Here is a 17,970-nt window from a genome sequence, read left to right as displayed (position 1 = left end):
GATAAGAGCAGGTTTTTAGTTCTCCGTTTGCTGACTTGTCTCATAGATTGCCAGTCCCTTGCTGGGGCTTAGAGCCACAGCTGTTTCTGGATCTGGCTTATCTTTTGCTTCACTGGTTCATTTAAGCTGTTCTCAGTGTTAATCAATAGGCATCATGGTTGTCCACGTTTATTCCAATCTCTGCCCACAAATAAAAGTTAGAATCATGTGCGATATCTCCTTTCTTTAAAAGCATAACCTTGATTTGGCAGACCCAGATAGCCACAAAGGAGAAGGGCCCAGGTTGGAGTTAAAGAGCCACTGTCACTCAAGCTCTGGCATCTTTCTGGGATTCCAGGGTGTTGACTCTTTGTTCTCCATCTAAGTGTCAGAAGGTAACACAACAATGTGCCTGTGTGTGTGTGTGTGTGTGTGTGTGTGTGTGTATGGGGGTGGGATAGTCAGAGGCAATGGGGCCTCCTTTAAGGTCCTGGTGCACCCTGGCTAGGATCCCTGCCCCTAGGGCTGCTCAGCCAGCATTTGTAGGTAATGAGGGTAGAGAGTGGAGAATGGCAATGTGTGGCCAGGGCTCTTTTGTTTTACTGTGGTTAAAAAAAAAAAAAAAAAAAAAAAAAAAATATATATATATATATATATATATATATATATATATATATACACATATACATATATATATATATATATATATATATATATATATAATAAAATGTACTATATTAACCTTTTTAAGTGTATAATTCAGTGGCCTTAAGTACATTCACATTGTTGTGCAATCATTATCACTATTTCATATCCAGAAGTTTTTTATCATCCCAAACTGAAATTCTGTGTTCATTAAACAATAACTCCCTATTTCCCCTTTTTCTCCAGCCCCCACCATTCTACTTTCTTCCTCTATAAACTTGACCACTCTAGGTACATCATATAAGTAGAATCATATAGTATTTTTGTTAACTGACTTATTTCATTTAGCATAATGTCTTCAACATTCATCCTTGTGTCAGAACTTCCTTCTTTTTTAAGGCTGAATGATGTTCCATTGTATGTGAGTATATCTCAGTTTGTTTATCTATTCATCTGCCGATGGACATTTGGGTTGTGTCCATCTTTTAGTTGTGAATAATACTGTGGTGAGCATTGGTGTACAAATATCTATCTGAGTCTCTGCTTTCAATTCTTTTAGGGAATTACCCAGAATTGCTGGATCATATGGTAATTCTAGCGTCCAGAGACCTGACATTGGGTCCTCATTGTGTCTAAGGATCTATTTGCTAGCGGAATGGGACAGGGGCCTGTTTTGCTATCTTAGCCTTTGGAGAGTCTATGCAAATTGAGCTCACTGTGATCTACCAATAAAATGGTACCTGTTTTTCCATTGAGCATTTACTTTGTGCTAGTTTCTGTGCTGAGCACAGTGTTTCTTACACTACTCTATGAGGTACATTTAATTATCATCCCTGTTTTACAGATTAGTAAACTGAGGCATGGAAGTGTTTCATAACTTGTTTAAAGGCACACAGATTGCAAGTTCTGGGCTAGGATTTGAACCTGAAGAGCAAAACAGAGAGACCATTAAATTAGTCAGGCAGGATTGTATTTATTTATCTAGGAGAAATAAACAGTTTATGTGGAATAATGATGGTAAAAATCAAAGACATAAATAAAAAGAGCTAATGTAAGAAGCCTCTGTGATTGAAAAGGATCTCTGTTGGGAGCCCCCTTCCATATTTATGTTAAAAATTTTTTCTTAGCCTGTATTAGGGGACCTTGTATGTTGCATAGAGGAACTAGTTCTCTCTAAATTTGCAAGCAGAAATCCTAGATTCTGCGTTTTTAAGGGTAACCCAGTGGACCTACAGAAAAATGTATCACTAGATGGCAGTATAAATCAAGTTTTAAAAATCCAACTACTTTCTAAATCTGTACACAGTATCCACATTCCACCCCCCTCCCCTTAGACCACTTTGCTTGTACGAAAGACCTACATTAGTACCAGTTTCCGTGAACCGAAAGAAATCTGAAAAGAATTTTTGATTTAATGAAGAAAGGCAAAAAGCGAAAATGGTTTTCAGCGTTTGTTTTGCGGCCAGCGTGCACACTGAGCCGCGAAAGTGGCATCGCCGAGCTGCTTCCCGGGAAAACACGGTCAGCACCGAGCGGCTACAACAGCTTTGAACTGTGTCTGTGAGCATCTGCTGCATCTCAGTTTATTTTATGCATCATTAGCAAGATGTGTCCTAAGGGAATTGCTTCTTCACTTACTGCTTTTTTGGCTTAGGAAAGGTCCCATAGGAAGGCTCTGCTTTTGGGTGGTAGGGGGAGGGGTAGTAAATTAAGACCTGTAATAAATTAAGCTCTAGGAAAGCAACTTCATTATTTTTCATCACTTCATCACGTGATCAGGGCAACTGTATTGAATTCAAAATGGGTTTGGATCACCTAGAAGAGAATTCACACGCTTTTAAAAGTCAGAAGACCTAAAAAATGTAAAGATTTTTATAAGGAAAAATACTTCCAAAATTTTAGAAATTCCTGCTTAGGGGGAAGCCATAGATGTAAGTAAATGTTTAAACTTGGGGAACTGAATCAGCAAGATAACATCACATGCACGTATTTCCAGGATTCTTTCTGTTCACCATCTTGGTTTGGCTAAGAATCAGCCTTTAGTCCATAATTGCAAATATAGCTGCCAATTTAGTCCTTGGAGAAGTTCCTTTCAGGTGATGCCAGAGAAAAAGACAGTATTTAAGTGATTTGGGAGCTAGGATGGATCCACAGGTTGGTTTGCCATCTGAGCTCCTGGGCCTATTGACTTGTGGTTGAGATAATGAAATAGATCTCTCATTAGATGGGAATTTTCAGCTTTTTATTTGAGAGAGTGAGTGGCAAGCAGTGAGAAGTGAGAGCATTTCCTCATCTCAGTTCATCACCAAGATTTGGCTCTCACGGGATGAATTTTAATGCTCTACCTGGTATCCTGCCCAGGAGAGAAAATTAATGTTTTATTTCAGAGTAGGCTGTACGTATGTATGTGGATGCTAACTGTCCTCAAAGTGGAAAACTGACTTAGAAGTAGGTTCTTTTAAAAAAGTTTGTGTCGCTATCATATGCAAATTACTAGTCTCTTCTAGGAGGATCACCAACTTCAAAGAAATGGAATTCAGCTAATCCCTCCAAGAAACTGAAGTTTGAGGACATAACCTTGGAAAGGCAAACTCCTGCCCACAGACCACCTAGAACCCAAGTTTATCTGAAAGCCATTGTCAAAACACATCTATGGTTAAAACCATCCTCTAAAACCTTATGGGCAAATCATTTAGCTTCTCTGAGCCCCAGATTTCTCATTTGTTCAATGGGCATAATAATACCTCACAGGGCAAATGATATAATGGATGTGAAAATACTTGTAAGCTACGTGGTGTTATCGAAATGTTGGCTCTTACAGCTTTTATCATGTCAGCTCATGCAACCCCATTGTCACCTCAACTACCCTCCACGCCCAGCCTTCTAGTAATGTAGACTGGAAATCTGAGCATCGTCTCGCTTCTCACTCTCATGCCCCACACCCAGTCATGTCCACAACTGGAAGAGTCTCCTAAGGGCTTTCTGCTTCTAACCTAGCCTAGCACGACTCCATCCTGTTCACTGCTGAAGAAATAATCTTGTTAAAATTGCACTCTGATTATATCTTTCCCTTGCTCAAAACCTTTCAACGATTTCCCACTGCCTGCAGAATACAGTCCAAACTTTAAAGTATCTGGAATGAAAAACCATTAACAATCTGGCCCTCCTACCTAAATAACATCAGTGAGAGGACCACACAGAAATCTAAAGGTGTTACTGCTGACCAATGCTGGATTGGAGGATAGGTTATATAGCCACACAGTTTTTCAAAAATTTTGCTTCCCACTCCCCCAATCTACCTTGAGAAAGTCCACCTGAGGCTTGCCTTCCTCTCTGTGGCCATTTTAAGTGGATTTTACTCAACTTGCTACCCATTCTAGCCTTCCCAAGGGTTCCTGCATTTACTCTACTGTTCCATAGCGTGTTCTGCCATGATATTTAGTTTACTCTTTGAGAGTATGCCCTTTCTATGAAAGTTAGAAACTCACAGCCTGACTCCTAAATGTATTTTTTTTCTCAATAAACATTTATTTTTACCCAAAGGGGGGATGGGGGGTTTATTTAATCAAAATAAAGATAAGCAACAAAGGACTACAACTAAATGTGTTTTTGACTCAGTGTTGGACTGCACTGTTGAACAATGTACCAACTTATTGGACAATGAATATTATAAAAAATTGTCTTGTCTTGAGAAACTAGAAAAGCTAGCAAACCTAATCTCTCAGATCCGATTGGCTACAATTGACTTGTTGCAAAGGTTGTCTATCTCCACCTCCTCAATTTCAACTCTTTCCCCCAATTCACTGCTTATATTTCCACTACTTCACAAGACTGTTCTTGTCGAAATCACCAGTAACCTCTGTAACTGCCCAATCCAGTGGTCTTTTCTTTTGTCTTACTTGGCCTTTCAGCAGCATTTGACAATTGCTTTCCACTTCTTCAAGTACTTTTTTTTTCTGGTCTCCATAACACTCCATTTCCTAGGTTCCTCTTAGTCTCCTCTGCTGGCTCAGAGTGGTCTTTGCTTGGCCGGTGGTCCTGTTCTGTGTTTGCATATTCTTCCTAAATGCTCACATCCAGTCTTCAAACTTTAAAAGCTATGTATTTACTAGGTCTGTGAAATTTGGGTTTCTAGCCTGGACTTCTCCCTAGAATTCCACACATCTACAGCTCACTGACTATCTAACTTGACATCTCTTGAATTTCTAATAGTAACTTGAATTTAAATTTCACAAAAAGATTTTTTGGATTTCCATCTCCCAAAAGCCCCCCTCCTCCTCCTCTTCCTCTCTTAGTAAATGACACCACCATCCACTCAGAGGAAAAATCGGTAGCTCTCTTTCCCTCATTTTCCACATTCAATCCATCAGTAAGTCTCCTATTCCAAAAACACATATCTGTAGTGGATGCTGTGTGGTGCTCCCCAGAGCCTCCTCGGGACCAGAGCACTTACCTCTCCAGCTGCTGGATGCGCTACCATCTCACAGTCCTCTGCCTTCTCTGGAAATGGCCCTAAGCTGAAGAGAGCCACCACACCCAAGATCACACCCACTTCCTGCGGGCAAGCAACCCACATACAGTGACAGATGCTTGAGGCCCGACCTCCTCAGGTAACGCAGGACAACTCTGTAAAGGTATCCCAGCTTCTGGGCTCCTTGTGGGGTCAGCTGAGGCCTTCCCCGAGACTGCATCACAGCCTTCGGCCCACCTGCTTCTTTCCTTGCCCCTTACTTCCCTTTCACAGGTGTTGATCCTGAGAGCACTGCATAATAAACTTATCTCACCGTGATCTTTATCAGAGTCAGCTTCCCAGAAACCCAATCCATAACATTCTCCAAATTTATCTGTCTCCATTCTAGTTTAAGCCACCTCCTTCCCTCACCTTGCAATAGCCTTCCCCCAATCTTCCTGCTTCTACTCTGAACCTTACCATCTCTTTTCCTCATAATTGTCAGTTTTCTTTTTAAAATATTTAATTAATTTTTTCTAATTTCAGTGGACAAAATTTGATATACATATATATAATTTAGGAAGCATGAAACAAGTAAAACTATGAATCATCTTCTCAATGAAGATATGGAACTATTGAAATTGCCTGTATACTTTTCCTTGATTACAATCCCTCCCTACTCCCCAGAAGTAACCACAATGTTGAGATTTGTTTTTATCATTCTTTTGCTTCTTGTCTTTATAGTATTACCATATACGTATTTATCACTAAACAATACATAGTTTAGTTTTATTTGCTTTTGAGACTTATAAACATGGAGCCATAGTGAATCTGCTGCAACTTGTTGTTTTCCCCACTCAGCATTGTATGTACCTAATATAATCATCTATGTTGGTGTTTTAGCTTAGATTTATTCATTGACATGCTTATAGTAGTATTACATTAATTAATTGAAAAGTAAATTGTGAATAATCCACAATTTATTTATTTTTCTGTGATGAATATTTGTGTTTTCCATTTTTGTACATGTGTTTGGTCCTTATGGCCAAGAATTTCTCCAGCATATATGTACCTAGGAATAGAATCGATGAATTTAGTGTATGCAATTGTTCAATTTTGCAAGGATGCCAAATTGTTTTTCAAAGTGATTATACGAAATTTTACTCTTACCAACCATAGTAAGAAACCCCACTGCTGCACAACCGTACTAATGCTTAATATTGTTAGATTTTTAATTTATGCCAATAAAATGAATATTATCATTGTGCAATTGACATTTTTTGATTAGTAATGTAGTTGAGTTTTCATGTTTGCCATTTGTGTTTCCTTGTCTGTTAAATTCCTGTACATATCTTTTGCTCATTTCCCCTATTTTTTTGGTGGGGGGGCTTTTAGGAAATTGATTTTTAAGGGTTCTTTATATACTGTGTATTGTTATCCTTCATCAGTAATATATTTAGCAAATACCTTCTCCCAATTTGTGGCTTTAATTTTCTTTATAGAATATTTTGAAGAACAGAAGTTTTTATTTTAATGTAGTTGAATTTATCAATTATTTCCTTTATGATTTTATGTTTTGTTCAATAAATCCTTCCCTTTTCTGAGGTTATCTGTATTTTCTTCTAAAAGTTAAAATTTTGCCTTTCACAGTTAAGTTCTTAATTCATCCCATGTAGGTTTTTGTGTACAATGTGAGTCAGATGTCTGATTTCTTTTATTTCCAAGTGGTAACTGAAGAACTGTGAAGGGGTGAAGATTTAATTCTACTTGCAAACTAAGAGGCTAGCCTGCCACAGTCTCATGGATCCTAGCAAAACATGAGACTCCTGGGTCAGAGACAAAGAGCTTTACTACTCATGGCACAGCAAGTGGCAGCACGTTGGTTCCCCTTGCCACATTTCCAGAGGGCTGGGTGATACCTGCATTGCGCTGGGTTACGTTGCAGGAGAGAGGGACACTGAGCTTAGGGAACCTAAATCTTTTATAATGGGCACGAGCCCATTATAAGCCTGAACTTGCCCCACAGGGATACATTATTTTTATTACAGAACAATGAACAAACTTACGCTTTTCTCTGGAGGGAGGCCCTGTCTCTATCTTCCCAGACTGTTTGCTATACAAAGAATCTTGAAAACATAGTCTGGAATGAAAGCAGTCAGTGTTCCTGCTGGCAAGATGAGCAGAAACATGAGAGTCTCATATTTTGTTGAGCTTAATTGGTGAGATATATGTTAGAGATGGTTTCTTCCAGACAAGATCTGTGTTTGTATCTGCTAGCTACCGGGCCCTAGCAAGTTATTTAATCTCTTGGTTTGCAGTCTCTTTGATCATATGGAGCATATAAAATTGAATTCTAGACTTGAGGGGGCCAGGTCCATGGATTAAAAATATCAGGGGTGACTATTCTTCTTTTTATCCCCCCCCCCCCCCCCCATCTAGAACTACTGTGGAAATAAGAATTCTTGATAGACTTGATAGACTTTGTTTGCTAGCATGAATATTTTTTCTGGGCCACTCTTGTCTAAAGTTGCGGCCATCTTCAAGTGTCCTGATTTAGAGTGGGATTCTCAAATTTAGCTCATCCAGTTCCAATGGCCCAAGGCTTAGTCTCCCATTCCCTACTCTGATATATGGATTTGCCTTCAGGCAATCCCAATTTTTGCATTTGCTTACACTTCACACTCAGTTTTTAGTTTCTTCTTTTTTTAAAAAAAATACCTTTGGGATTTCTCTTATTATTTTGCAAGCTAAGCTGTGTATTAAAAAATTAAGCTCACTGCAATCTATCCAAGAGCTGGTAGTACTGTATAAGGAAGACTTTTTAGAGTATCTAGTGCATACCGTTACGAGTAGAAACCGAGTAATCTTTTAAAAATGTAACATAGTTTGCATCACTCTTCTCTTAAGGCCCTCAAATGGCTTTTTCTCACACTTAAAATATATACCAACCATCCTGGTCTACAAAGCCTAGATAGAGCTCATTCCTGGCTCAGTTCACGTCACCCCAGTGTGTGTCTTGCTGCTCCTCAAGGATAGATCTTCCTCCTGCCTTAGAACCTTTACACTGGTGACTCCCTGTGTATGGCATGTTCTTTCCCCTTTCTTCATATGGCTGGCTCCTTCTCATCATTCTCACTTAAATGCCACATTTTCACAGTGGCCTTCCTTGATTAGCCTTCCCATTTTTTCATCATCTCCATGTTTTAATTCTCTCTAGGGTACCTATTAAAGAGAATTTCCTGTTCATTGACTCTTTTCCTACTAGAACTTAAGACCTATAAGAGCAGGGACCTTGCTTGTCCGGCTTACCACTATCTTCTCAGAGTTTAGAATAGTACCTGGCACACAGTAGAGACTCAACACTTATTTGTTGAGTGACTAAAACTGAATGTTGGCTACTTATTCTCTTTAGACCAGGCCTAGGCTCTCCAGTGCTCCACAGTGCCCACTGTTTCCTATTATCTCCCAACACAGCTTGCTTTGCTCTGCTAATCCACTTATCTACCTGGCCCTTGTAGGCATTTTAATTTTTAATCCTTGATCATAAATGTTACCCTAATTATCTTTAGCATTTTGAGAGCAGAGGCTGTGTTTCATGTTTCTTTTTTTCCTTCAATATCTTGCATGTAAGTGGGAGGGGAAGGAATTAACATTCATTGAATATCTCCTACCTGTCAAGCACAATGCCACTGTAATTTATATCATCACAGCACCACTATGGGGCCAGGTATTATTATTATTTATGTTCATTTTATAGATGAGAACACCGACGTGTAGAGTTGTTCAGAGTCATATAGTAACTAAAGGACCTAGCATTGGAACTCACCTCGACAACACATACTCAATATGAACTATTGCAAAAGGGTTGCTCATGTCTGATGAACAGGTAGGTGGCTGTTTTCAATTTGCAAAGTAAAGATTGAGCAATTAATTCAATATTTCAGGTCATTTTACTTGAAGAGTTTGGCCTGTTACTTATCAATTTCATTCAACGGAGTATGTGAAGATTTAGCTTGAGGGATGTCCATATTTGGCGAGAAGAGGCTCTGGAAATGTTAATCATTCATTCTGCACGAGGGTCCTGAATGTCTAATACTGTCTGCTGGTGGCACATGTTACGGAATCTGACAGCAAGGAGATTTTTCTGAAGATAGTTATTTCAGTCAAATCATTACCTGTCTCCGATCACTGGACAAATACAGACACTGATGCACCAAATGTGTGCCACGCGACCAACCAAGCAATCTTTAAAATAAGAAAATCTTATTTTTATTTTTATTTTTTACAGAAATTCAGATATTCCAACAAATTTCTTTACATTTCCTGGACCTTAAAAAAATTACACACAACTTTTAGACACAATACAACAGAACAGAATGAGAAAGGGAGTCACTTTATTTTTTAAAAAAAGATAAAAACATACTTCTTATAGTTAGTTAACATTTAGTGATATACATGTGTATTAGCTATGTACAGATGGTACATCATCAATGACCCATCTTCAGACCACTGTGGTGTGCTAAATTAAATTACACTTAGGTTTTATGGAAAAAACTGTTTAAAAACATTTGCATGTGGATAGGAAACACTTTTTCATTTTTGTAAACACCACTATTTGTGATGTAAAACTCCCAATGGAATCTGTAATTTACATGGATAAGAGAAAGCCAATACCTTCTACTTTTATTGCAGATAAAGTAGAGAGGTACCTCCCTTTAAATAAAAGATGAATTCTTGAAAAGTTGTGTATAATTAAATTTGGTAAGTAGGGTGTTTTGAATGCAGTGGAAGAGCTAATATTTAAAGCAAGAAATAACTCCGAGAGGGGCTAATATTTTAGAGATAATAAATATTCCCTTAATTTGGCTCTTTAGAAAATCCTTATCTTTGTGAATTGGATTTTACTCATTTGAGCATACCTGTAATATACTTTTAGCCATTTGAAACATAATCACATTTATGGTGAAAAGATGGCTAGTAACAAAACATTTGGCAAAAATAGAAGTGCGGTCCTAATAGACAGAGGGTAAGAGAAATCAACCCCGGTCTATATCATTTCTTATATTATACTCCATTGGTGCTCCAGTGATATATGCTAATTTAATCTTAATTTTTAGTCTAAAAATGAAGGTATAGTTTCTGGTCAAGTATAGAACATGGTGTGGCTTACGCTGATTACCCCTGCATGTACAGTTTAGCTTGTGTTCATTCTCAAGCAATTGGCTACTTCAATATTAAATTTTTCCTGTTGTTGCATTGGCAGGATATGTGGTGAGGTGGGTGAGGGGAGCCTGGAAGCTAAAGATTGTTGAAAACAACTGATCAGTTGTAACTACTTTCAAATGCCAACCAAATAAAAAAAATTTGTGTATTTTGAAACCAACGTTAGTAAACAGAAAGGCGACTTACTCCTACCAAGTTTATTTGACCTGTATAAGTATATATTCACTTATTTCTAAGGCTATTAAATTATTGTTTATTTAGTTAGTACCACTTACTATCATTTAGAAATAGGTTTAATGGGATGATTTTTATTTTTAACAAAATGAGTGCCTGTCAGTAAGGTAAAGAAAGAATATACGTGGATTTCTGATGACATGTTGGGCAAAGAAATAGAAACAAAAACAGGAGCGATTTTAAATGCTTATTTATAAAGCGTATTAAATTCCTATGCATATACTAGGGAGAATTAGAAAAAGTATTTATTTGATAGCAGCCTATATATTACATGTGAGCATCGAAAGTGAAAATGAGCTTTCTATGTTTTTCAGAGTTCCTTGATGCTATCTCCTGAAAGACAGGGAAATTTATGTTGCTTGGGAACCTATGATGTAAAGATGTACTTCCTGTAATATACAGCTTGATGGAGTGAGAGTTTATGTCAGAAACACTTTCTCAGTAATAACTTGTACAGACATTAAACGGAACACAGATTCGGTAAAAAGTGTGAAGTGTTACATCTCTTAACTGAGTGCTTGTAACTAATTACACAGTGAAATAAATGAACAGCAGAGATGGGGGAACCTAGGTCATGGCTCCTAAGAAGATATTCAGAGGCATTTTCTAAGATGCTTCCTCAATAAATGATGCTTGCTCAGCCACTTGGCTACTGACATAGGAATGATTTAGGATTGACTGCCTTTTTTAAAATAATGTTTAAAGGTTAAAGCTTTTTGTTTTCAGTTTGATTAAAAAAGGACAGCTTACAAACCTCAGTACATATATATATATATATTTTTTACATGTTAATTCTAGCACATTTATGTTTCTCTTCCTTGAACTATTTCCTGAATGTGATTTCTCATGAATGTAATTTCTCATGAATGTTATCTGATCTTATTCAATGATAGTTTCCAGTGAGCTGGTGTTTAATCCATAATCACATCTCCTTCAAGAAAATCACTCCCATATCTGCTGATCTAGATTTAGAAGGGTTTTTGACAACTGGATGTTTCACTGTTGTTCATGTCCATTTCTGTACTCTGATCTCTCCCAAGCATCTTCCTTCTTGATGGTGATGTACAAAAGCTGTTATTCGATTTGTTTAGCTTGTGCTCATTCTAGAGAATATTGGCTTAGCAGAACTGCAGAAAGGAACAGGGGAGAGGTGGGGACAAGAAAGAGGAAAGAAAGAAAAAATGCATCATTTTATGCCAGCAAGCAAGATTTTTGTGCATAGTTGTCACAGAAAAACCACACCAACAAATGGTTCAAATGCTCTTGTTATCAAAGAAGATTGAAAAGTTTGAGGTTTTTTCCCCCCATTAAACAAACATCACATTCTTCTGGCAAAGGATCCCTCCTACAACTGAGATGTGTGTATTTCCTCCATCTGGGTAAAGATGACCAGCTGCTTCGCGGGAGCAAGGAAGAATGCGAAACGACCTCAAGTATCACCAACTTTTTTTTTTTGCCTGACATAGAAAATGCCTCACATGAGTGTTTTCCTTTTTCCTCTATGTTTTATTGATTTATTATATAACCAACATTATTCCAGCCAGGAAAGAAATGATTATAGAGCTGAATCATCCACAATCCCATCACCTTGAGACACCCATTGTTTTCCTCCCGTTTCTTACCTACATATGCACTGATTTTATGTAGTTGGAATCACAGTACAGAGGACGGTTTTAACATTACGTGGAAAACAGTTTTCTATATAGTTCCATTCTCTGCATCATTAGCATCAATTTCTAATGGCTGCATAGTATTCCATTCCACCCTCATTCCTTTCCATTCCATGCCCAGTAGTCTACTCAGCACTATTTCACCATTGTCAGAGTGTAGTTAAGTTTCTGTTTTTGTTGTTATCAATAATGAATACCTTTGCATATAAAGCTCTATTTGTTCTTTTAAATTCCTTTCTTTGGGACAAATTCTCAAGGGCTGGCTGCTTTCCCTTTTCTTCACATTAGGGACTGTGCCTGTATTGATATAACTAGACCACAAATAGTGTGATCAGCTTCATTCTTTAGATAATTTTCAGACTTTGGCACTGTTAACTAGGGCTTAAATGTACCCTTACCTACCGTGAAGATGGGTCAATGCATCTAGCTGGCCAGATGTGGGCTGAAAGCAGACAGCCTATTGGGTTTTGCATCACAAAGCACTTAGACACAAATGATAAAAAAACAATTGGCCCATTATTCAGTTATAGTCCTTGATCCACATCACGAGATAAGATTATGGTGTTCGAATGAGTGCTAGAGAAAGATCTAAGAGATTCTGTTGTTGTTTCCAGTCTTTGTGCCCTTGTTTTCCAACACACTTTAAAAAATCTTATGCACATTATGATTTTAATGAACTTCTTTCTCTCAGTGAGAGAACTCAGTTACATTAATGTACCCAGCCTTCACAGGGGATAATTGAAATATGATCATGTCATAATGGTGATTAGTCTGTAATGATTCTCTGAAATTGAATCATGCTGGCAGAAGCCCTACGGAAGGGAATGCTTTCTTCAGATATTATTAAAAGCAACATAAGCAATCGGGGAATTTTATCCAGCACTACAGGCACTTCTGAACCTTGAGCGGTCTCTGCTCTGGTGCTGTGGAGGTGCTCTCGCTAGATGGAATCAACGTTGTGGGTCCAGGATTCCACTACTCTAGCATTCTTCACTCTGGTTATTTTTCTATTTAAAATTCACAATGTTGAAAGTCTGGGTTTTCCAGTAAGATCTGTGAAAGGTGCTAGCTGGGGTGGAGGGAGGAGTGGGTGGGAGGTGTAATCATATGAAACAGAATAGGGAAATGTGTGTTGAAAAATGGCTATGCACGTGGAAGAGAAGGTATTAGTTGGTGCAAAAGTAATTGCGGTTTTTGCAATTGTTTTTAACTATTTTAACCGCAATGACTTTTGCACCAACCTCATGCCCATGGGACTGCCCAGGGTTATATGTGTACGGTGCATGAGAAGAGGGAGGCAAGAGCGTAGTCCCTATTTTCTTGAGGTTCACAAATAAATATACCCGATTTTATGACAGAAAAGTCGGCTTTGGTGTAAACCATTTGTGGGCGTCCAGGAACCAGAGACTCCCACTTTCTCTTTCCCCGGCTCTAAGACAGATGACATCCCAGTGAGCTGGGAAGAGAGCAAATGGGGGTGGAAGGGCTTTAGATCAGCCCCCAGAGCACTGACACTCAAGCCTGGAAAAGAGACGGGAACTTCCTGCAGGGTAGGCAGCTCCCTGGGAAGATCTGAGCCCTCTTGCAGGAAGGGAACATCTGTTGCCAATCTCACAAGGGTTTCTGTTTACACCCCATCATTGGGCCCGCAGTCCAGGGGCTGACCAGGACAAGTCATTCATCACCAACCCTACTTGGATTTGCTCTGGACTTGCGTCACCTGTACCCTCCACGTGGCCAAAGCCCTTACTGGATCCCTCATTGATGACTCAACCCTTCCTTTTTAAAGCTCTACTCTTTGTTCTGTTGTCAACCCTGGGACTACACTGCCCACACATGGTATCGATGTTGGGCAGGGAGCTGGGAAGTGAATGGAAAAATGAGAGTGAAGCCAGTGAACCATGTCTGGACTGGGGTGAGGCCTGAGGCTCCCAGGGTACAGCGTTTAAGGAGGTGCACTCGCTCTCTGGCTTGTGCAAATGCAGGTGGGTGTCTCATTACATTCTGCACACTAGGCGTGATCCTGGTCTTGTCCTGCTGGTGAGAACAGGCTGGTTATCACCAGGCCGCCTGGGAATGTTGCCTTGAGTTTGAATTACTCAGACACTGCGACCACTGTGTATTGTTTCTTCCTAGCGCTCGCACCACCATGCAACCAGAACCCCAGGGTGTGTGAGACTTCTGCAGATTATGCTGGGCTAAAAATAACCAGCATATTTGTTCCAGGGATGATCAGAACACCAACACTCTCCACACAGTATCAGGAAAACACTTTGCCGTGGGGAGTGAAATTAGAATGTTACTATGATTACTTCAATGGTATGCACAATGAAGAATTGTCCACCTGAGGGCCTGGAGAGGGCTAGCCCTTGGAGCACATTTGTGAAGCCAGTAGGCGGAAGAGGATAAAAGGCAGGGTTTTGCTCTGCAGATGTTGCCATCATTTCTTTACTCTAATGACGGTGAGACACCAAGGCAGTTTGGAGAATTTGGTGGAAGCATTAGTGTGGTTACACTGTGATCTTCACTTTGTAAAACATTCTGCGTTTTTCAAAATTTTCCCATGCACCATGGATGCTGCATAGCTCAGGGGAGGCAATTTAAAAGATGTCATATTCTCCCAGGTTTGTACAGAACAGGGCTGAGTAAATAAGTCGTTAAATGAAGCTTTGGATCTTTGTTCAGTCAGGTTTGTCCTTGTAACATGTCATGTGCTCTGAGTTGCCCATGTTTCATTTCCACAGGGCTTTTGCAAGTCCTTTTTGAAGCTGTCATTTGAATCACTGCTCACAAGAGCAGCATTTATAATGGCCACTTGTCTGGACTACCTAAATGCTGTGTTCTTGAATTTTCTATGTGTTTGTGGACTTTGAAAAGTCTCCTGTGGTCGTTTCTGCTGATTGTTTCTATCTGACCTATTCAATTAGGGCCTGGAGTCCCAGTGTCAGGATGGCTGGGGGCAGGCACTGTCTGAGTGAAAAAGAATATTTGGTGGGAGTGTCAGACTTTTAGCAGAATGGCTTGCTGAATCTTTGTTGTGAAAATGAGGTAAAAGAGGAAGTCCGGCTATATTCTCTCCTTGGCTATATAGGCTTAATCATTTCCTCCTGTTCTATTGTTTTAATGGCACCCACCTCTAACAGAGCCTTCGGACACTCTTTATCTCTGGGAAATTAAATAAATGCCCTGAAAATAATACCCCACTATCTGTGTCCTCAGGTGCTCTAGACATGTTGTGTCCCACAGTGGGTGTGGCACGTTAATGATGGTTGTAGATTCTTTGCCATTTCTCTTGTTGAGAAGGGGAGTATACGTTCCCCTTTCCTTGAATCTGGGTTTTAAGAGTATAAGAAGCTTATTTTTTATTGTGATAAAAAACAACAACCCATAAAATAAGATTTACCATCTTAACCGTTTTAAAGTGTATAGTTCAGTAGTGTTAAGTATGTTTACATTGTTGTGAAACAGATCTCTATAACTTTTTTATCTTGGGAGTATGAAACTCTATAGCCACTAAACACATTTCATTTTCCTCCCTCCCCCATCCCTTAATAACTCCCATTTGGCTTTCTGTTTCTATGAAGTTGATGACTTTAGATAGCTGCTATAAGTGGAATCATACAGTATTTGTCTTTTTGTGACTGACATATTTCACTTAGCATAACATCCTCAAAGTTCATTCATGCTGTAGCATGTAATAAAATTTCCTTGCCTTTTTTTAAACATTTTTTTTTATTCCTTGCCTTTTAAGGCTGAATAATATCCTATTGTATGAATAGAACACATTTTATTTATCAATTTATCCATCAATGGACACGTGGGCTGCTTCCACCTCTTGGCTACTTTGCATAATGCTGCTATGAACATGGGCGTACAAATATCATTTCAAGACCCTGCTTTCAATTCTTTTGGCTATATACCCAGAAGTAAGATTGCTGGATTATATGGTATTTTTATTTCTAATATTTTTGAGGAAGCTCCATAATGTTTTTCATTTTTATTTTATTGGGGAATACTGGGGAACAGTGTGTTTCTCCAGGGCCCATCAGCTCCAAGTTGTTGTCCTTCAATCCAGTTGTGGAGGATGCAGTTCAGCTGCTGTTTTCAATCTTTAGTTGTAGGGGGCGCAGCCCACCATCCCGAGGGGAATTGAACTGGCAGCCTTGTTGTTAAGAGCTTGCACTCTAACCAACTGAGCCATCCCGCCATCCCCATAATGTTTTTTATTGCACCATTTTAATAATCCCATCAACAGTGCACAAGGGCTTCAATTTCTTTACATCTTTCTACCACTTGCTATTTTTTTGTTTGTTTGTTTTTTGGATTTTTCTTGATAGTACTCATCCTAATGGGTATGAGATTTTTAAACAAAACTTTGACAAAGTTATAAGTCACTAAATTTTGGGATAATTTGTTATGCAGCAATACGTAGCTAACTGGAACAGAGGACAGATGCCCTTTCTCCTACTGTGGTTTAGATTTGCTGTATTAAGTATACTGCAGTGACGTGCAGCTGGACAGTTGGCACAATGCTCACAGGTCAGACAGTGTGCTGCCATCTTTGACTTGTGTTTTCCTTCTTAACCCAATTTTTACAGGAGCAATACCTGAACCACCAACCTCCACTTACTGATCTATCCATATTCTCTCTTTGGTTTGTCCCTTGTGTGGTCTGACTGCAGGGGGTTTGGATCTGTGCTGAAAATAAATGCTTGCTTATACTTTTGGGCTCAGTTAGAGTCTAACACTGATTTTCGTTGCAGATTGATTAACATGAGCTTTAGGGGATTAGAGGGTCTGAATTGATTGTAGTTGTTTGTTGTGAGGGTTGATGAAAACTGGGGTATATTCCCATTGCTCATCTTTACTTGCATGCCATCATCCCCACTCATCAGTCACTAGGTCAGTGCTTCTTAAATTTTAAGACTTACCTGGGGATCTTGTTAAAAATGTAAATTATCAGCTTTATTTATGGTGGCCAAGACATGGAAACAACCAAAATGTCCTTAGATAGATGAATGGATAAAGAAGTTGTGGTATATATACACAATGGAATACTATTCGGCGGTAAGAAAAGATGATATCGGAACATTTGTGACAACATGGGTGGATCTTGAGATTATAATGCTAAGCAAAATAAGTCAGACAGAAAAAGCAGAGAACCGTATGATTTCACTGATATGGGGTATATGAACCAAAAACAACAAAAAAACAAGACAAACAAATGAGAAACAAAAACTCATAGACACAGACAGAGGGTAAGGGGGCAGGGGGATAGTAGATGAGGGTAAAGGGGATCAAATATATGGTGATGGAAGGAGAACTGACTCTGGGTGGTGAACACACAATGTGATTTATAGATGATGTAATACAGAATTGTACACCTGAAATCTATGTAACTTTACTAACAATTGTTACCCCAATAAACTTTAATAAAAAAAATGCAAATTTTGATTCAGTAAGTCTGGGGAGCAACCTGAGAATTTGCATTTCTAATAATGTCCCAGGTGATGCTGCTGCTGGTACCACACTTGGAGAAGCAAAGCACTGGACTGCGCTCCCTGAGGTGGAGACTGTGTTCTCTTCATCTTTGTATCACCTGCTTAATGAGGTGCTTGGTATATAACAGGTGCTCAAAAGTTGTTTGTTGAATGAATGAATGAAACCAAACCAAGCACAGGAATCTGTGAAAAACCTGGCAAAGCAAGTCTTGAGTTTGGTGGAGATACTCAGTGACTTGCAACCTCAGTGTGGACTTTTGGGGGCTTT

General features: G+C 39.1%; 1 protein-coding gene across 3 annotated transcripts in view; it reads right to left on the bottom strand.

Moving 5' to 3' along the window:
- Positions 1–9,320: 9,320 nt before the first annotated feature.
- LHFPL3 (LHFPL tetraspan subfamily member 3) overlaps positions 9,321–17,970 on the bottom strand; it is a 547,865-nt gene continuing 539,215 nt past the window's right edge. For all 3 annotated transcript variants that reach the window (XM_074340619.2, XM_074340617.2, XM_074340616.2), the window contains one exon: positions 9,321–11,658. Coding sequence is in view for 1 of the 3 variants with exons in the window: in XM_074340616.2 (XP_074196717.1) it covers positions 11,630–11,658 (29 nt within the window). In the remaining 2 variants the exon portion in view is untranslated. The remainder of the gene's footprint in view (positions 11,659–17,970) is intronic.

This window comes from Rhinolophus sinicus, chromosome 4 (assembly GCF_057876585.1).
Source record: "Rhinolophus sinicus isolate RSI-liver-muscle chromosome 4, RSI-T2T, whole genome shotgun sequence".
NCBI classification, from domain to species: Eukaryota; Metazoa; Chordata; class Mammalia; order Chiroptera; family Rhinolophidae; genus Rhinolophus; species Rhinolophus sinicus.
Note: the sequence above shows the minus strand (reverse complement) of the source record. Positions and strands in the feature narration are given on the sequence as shown.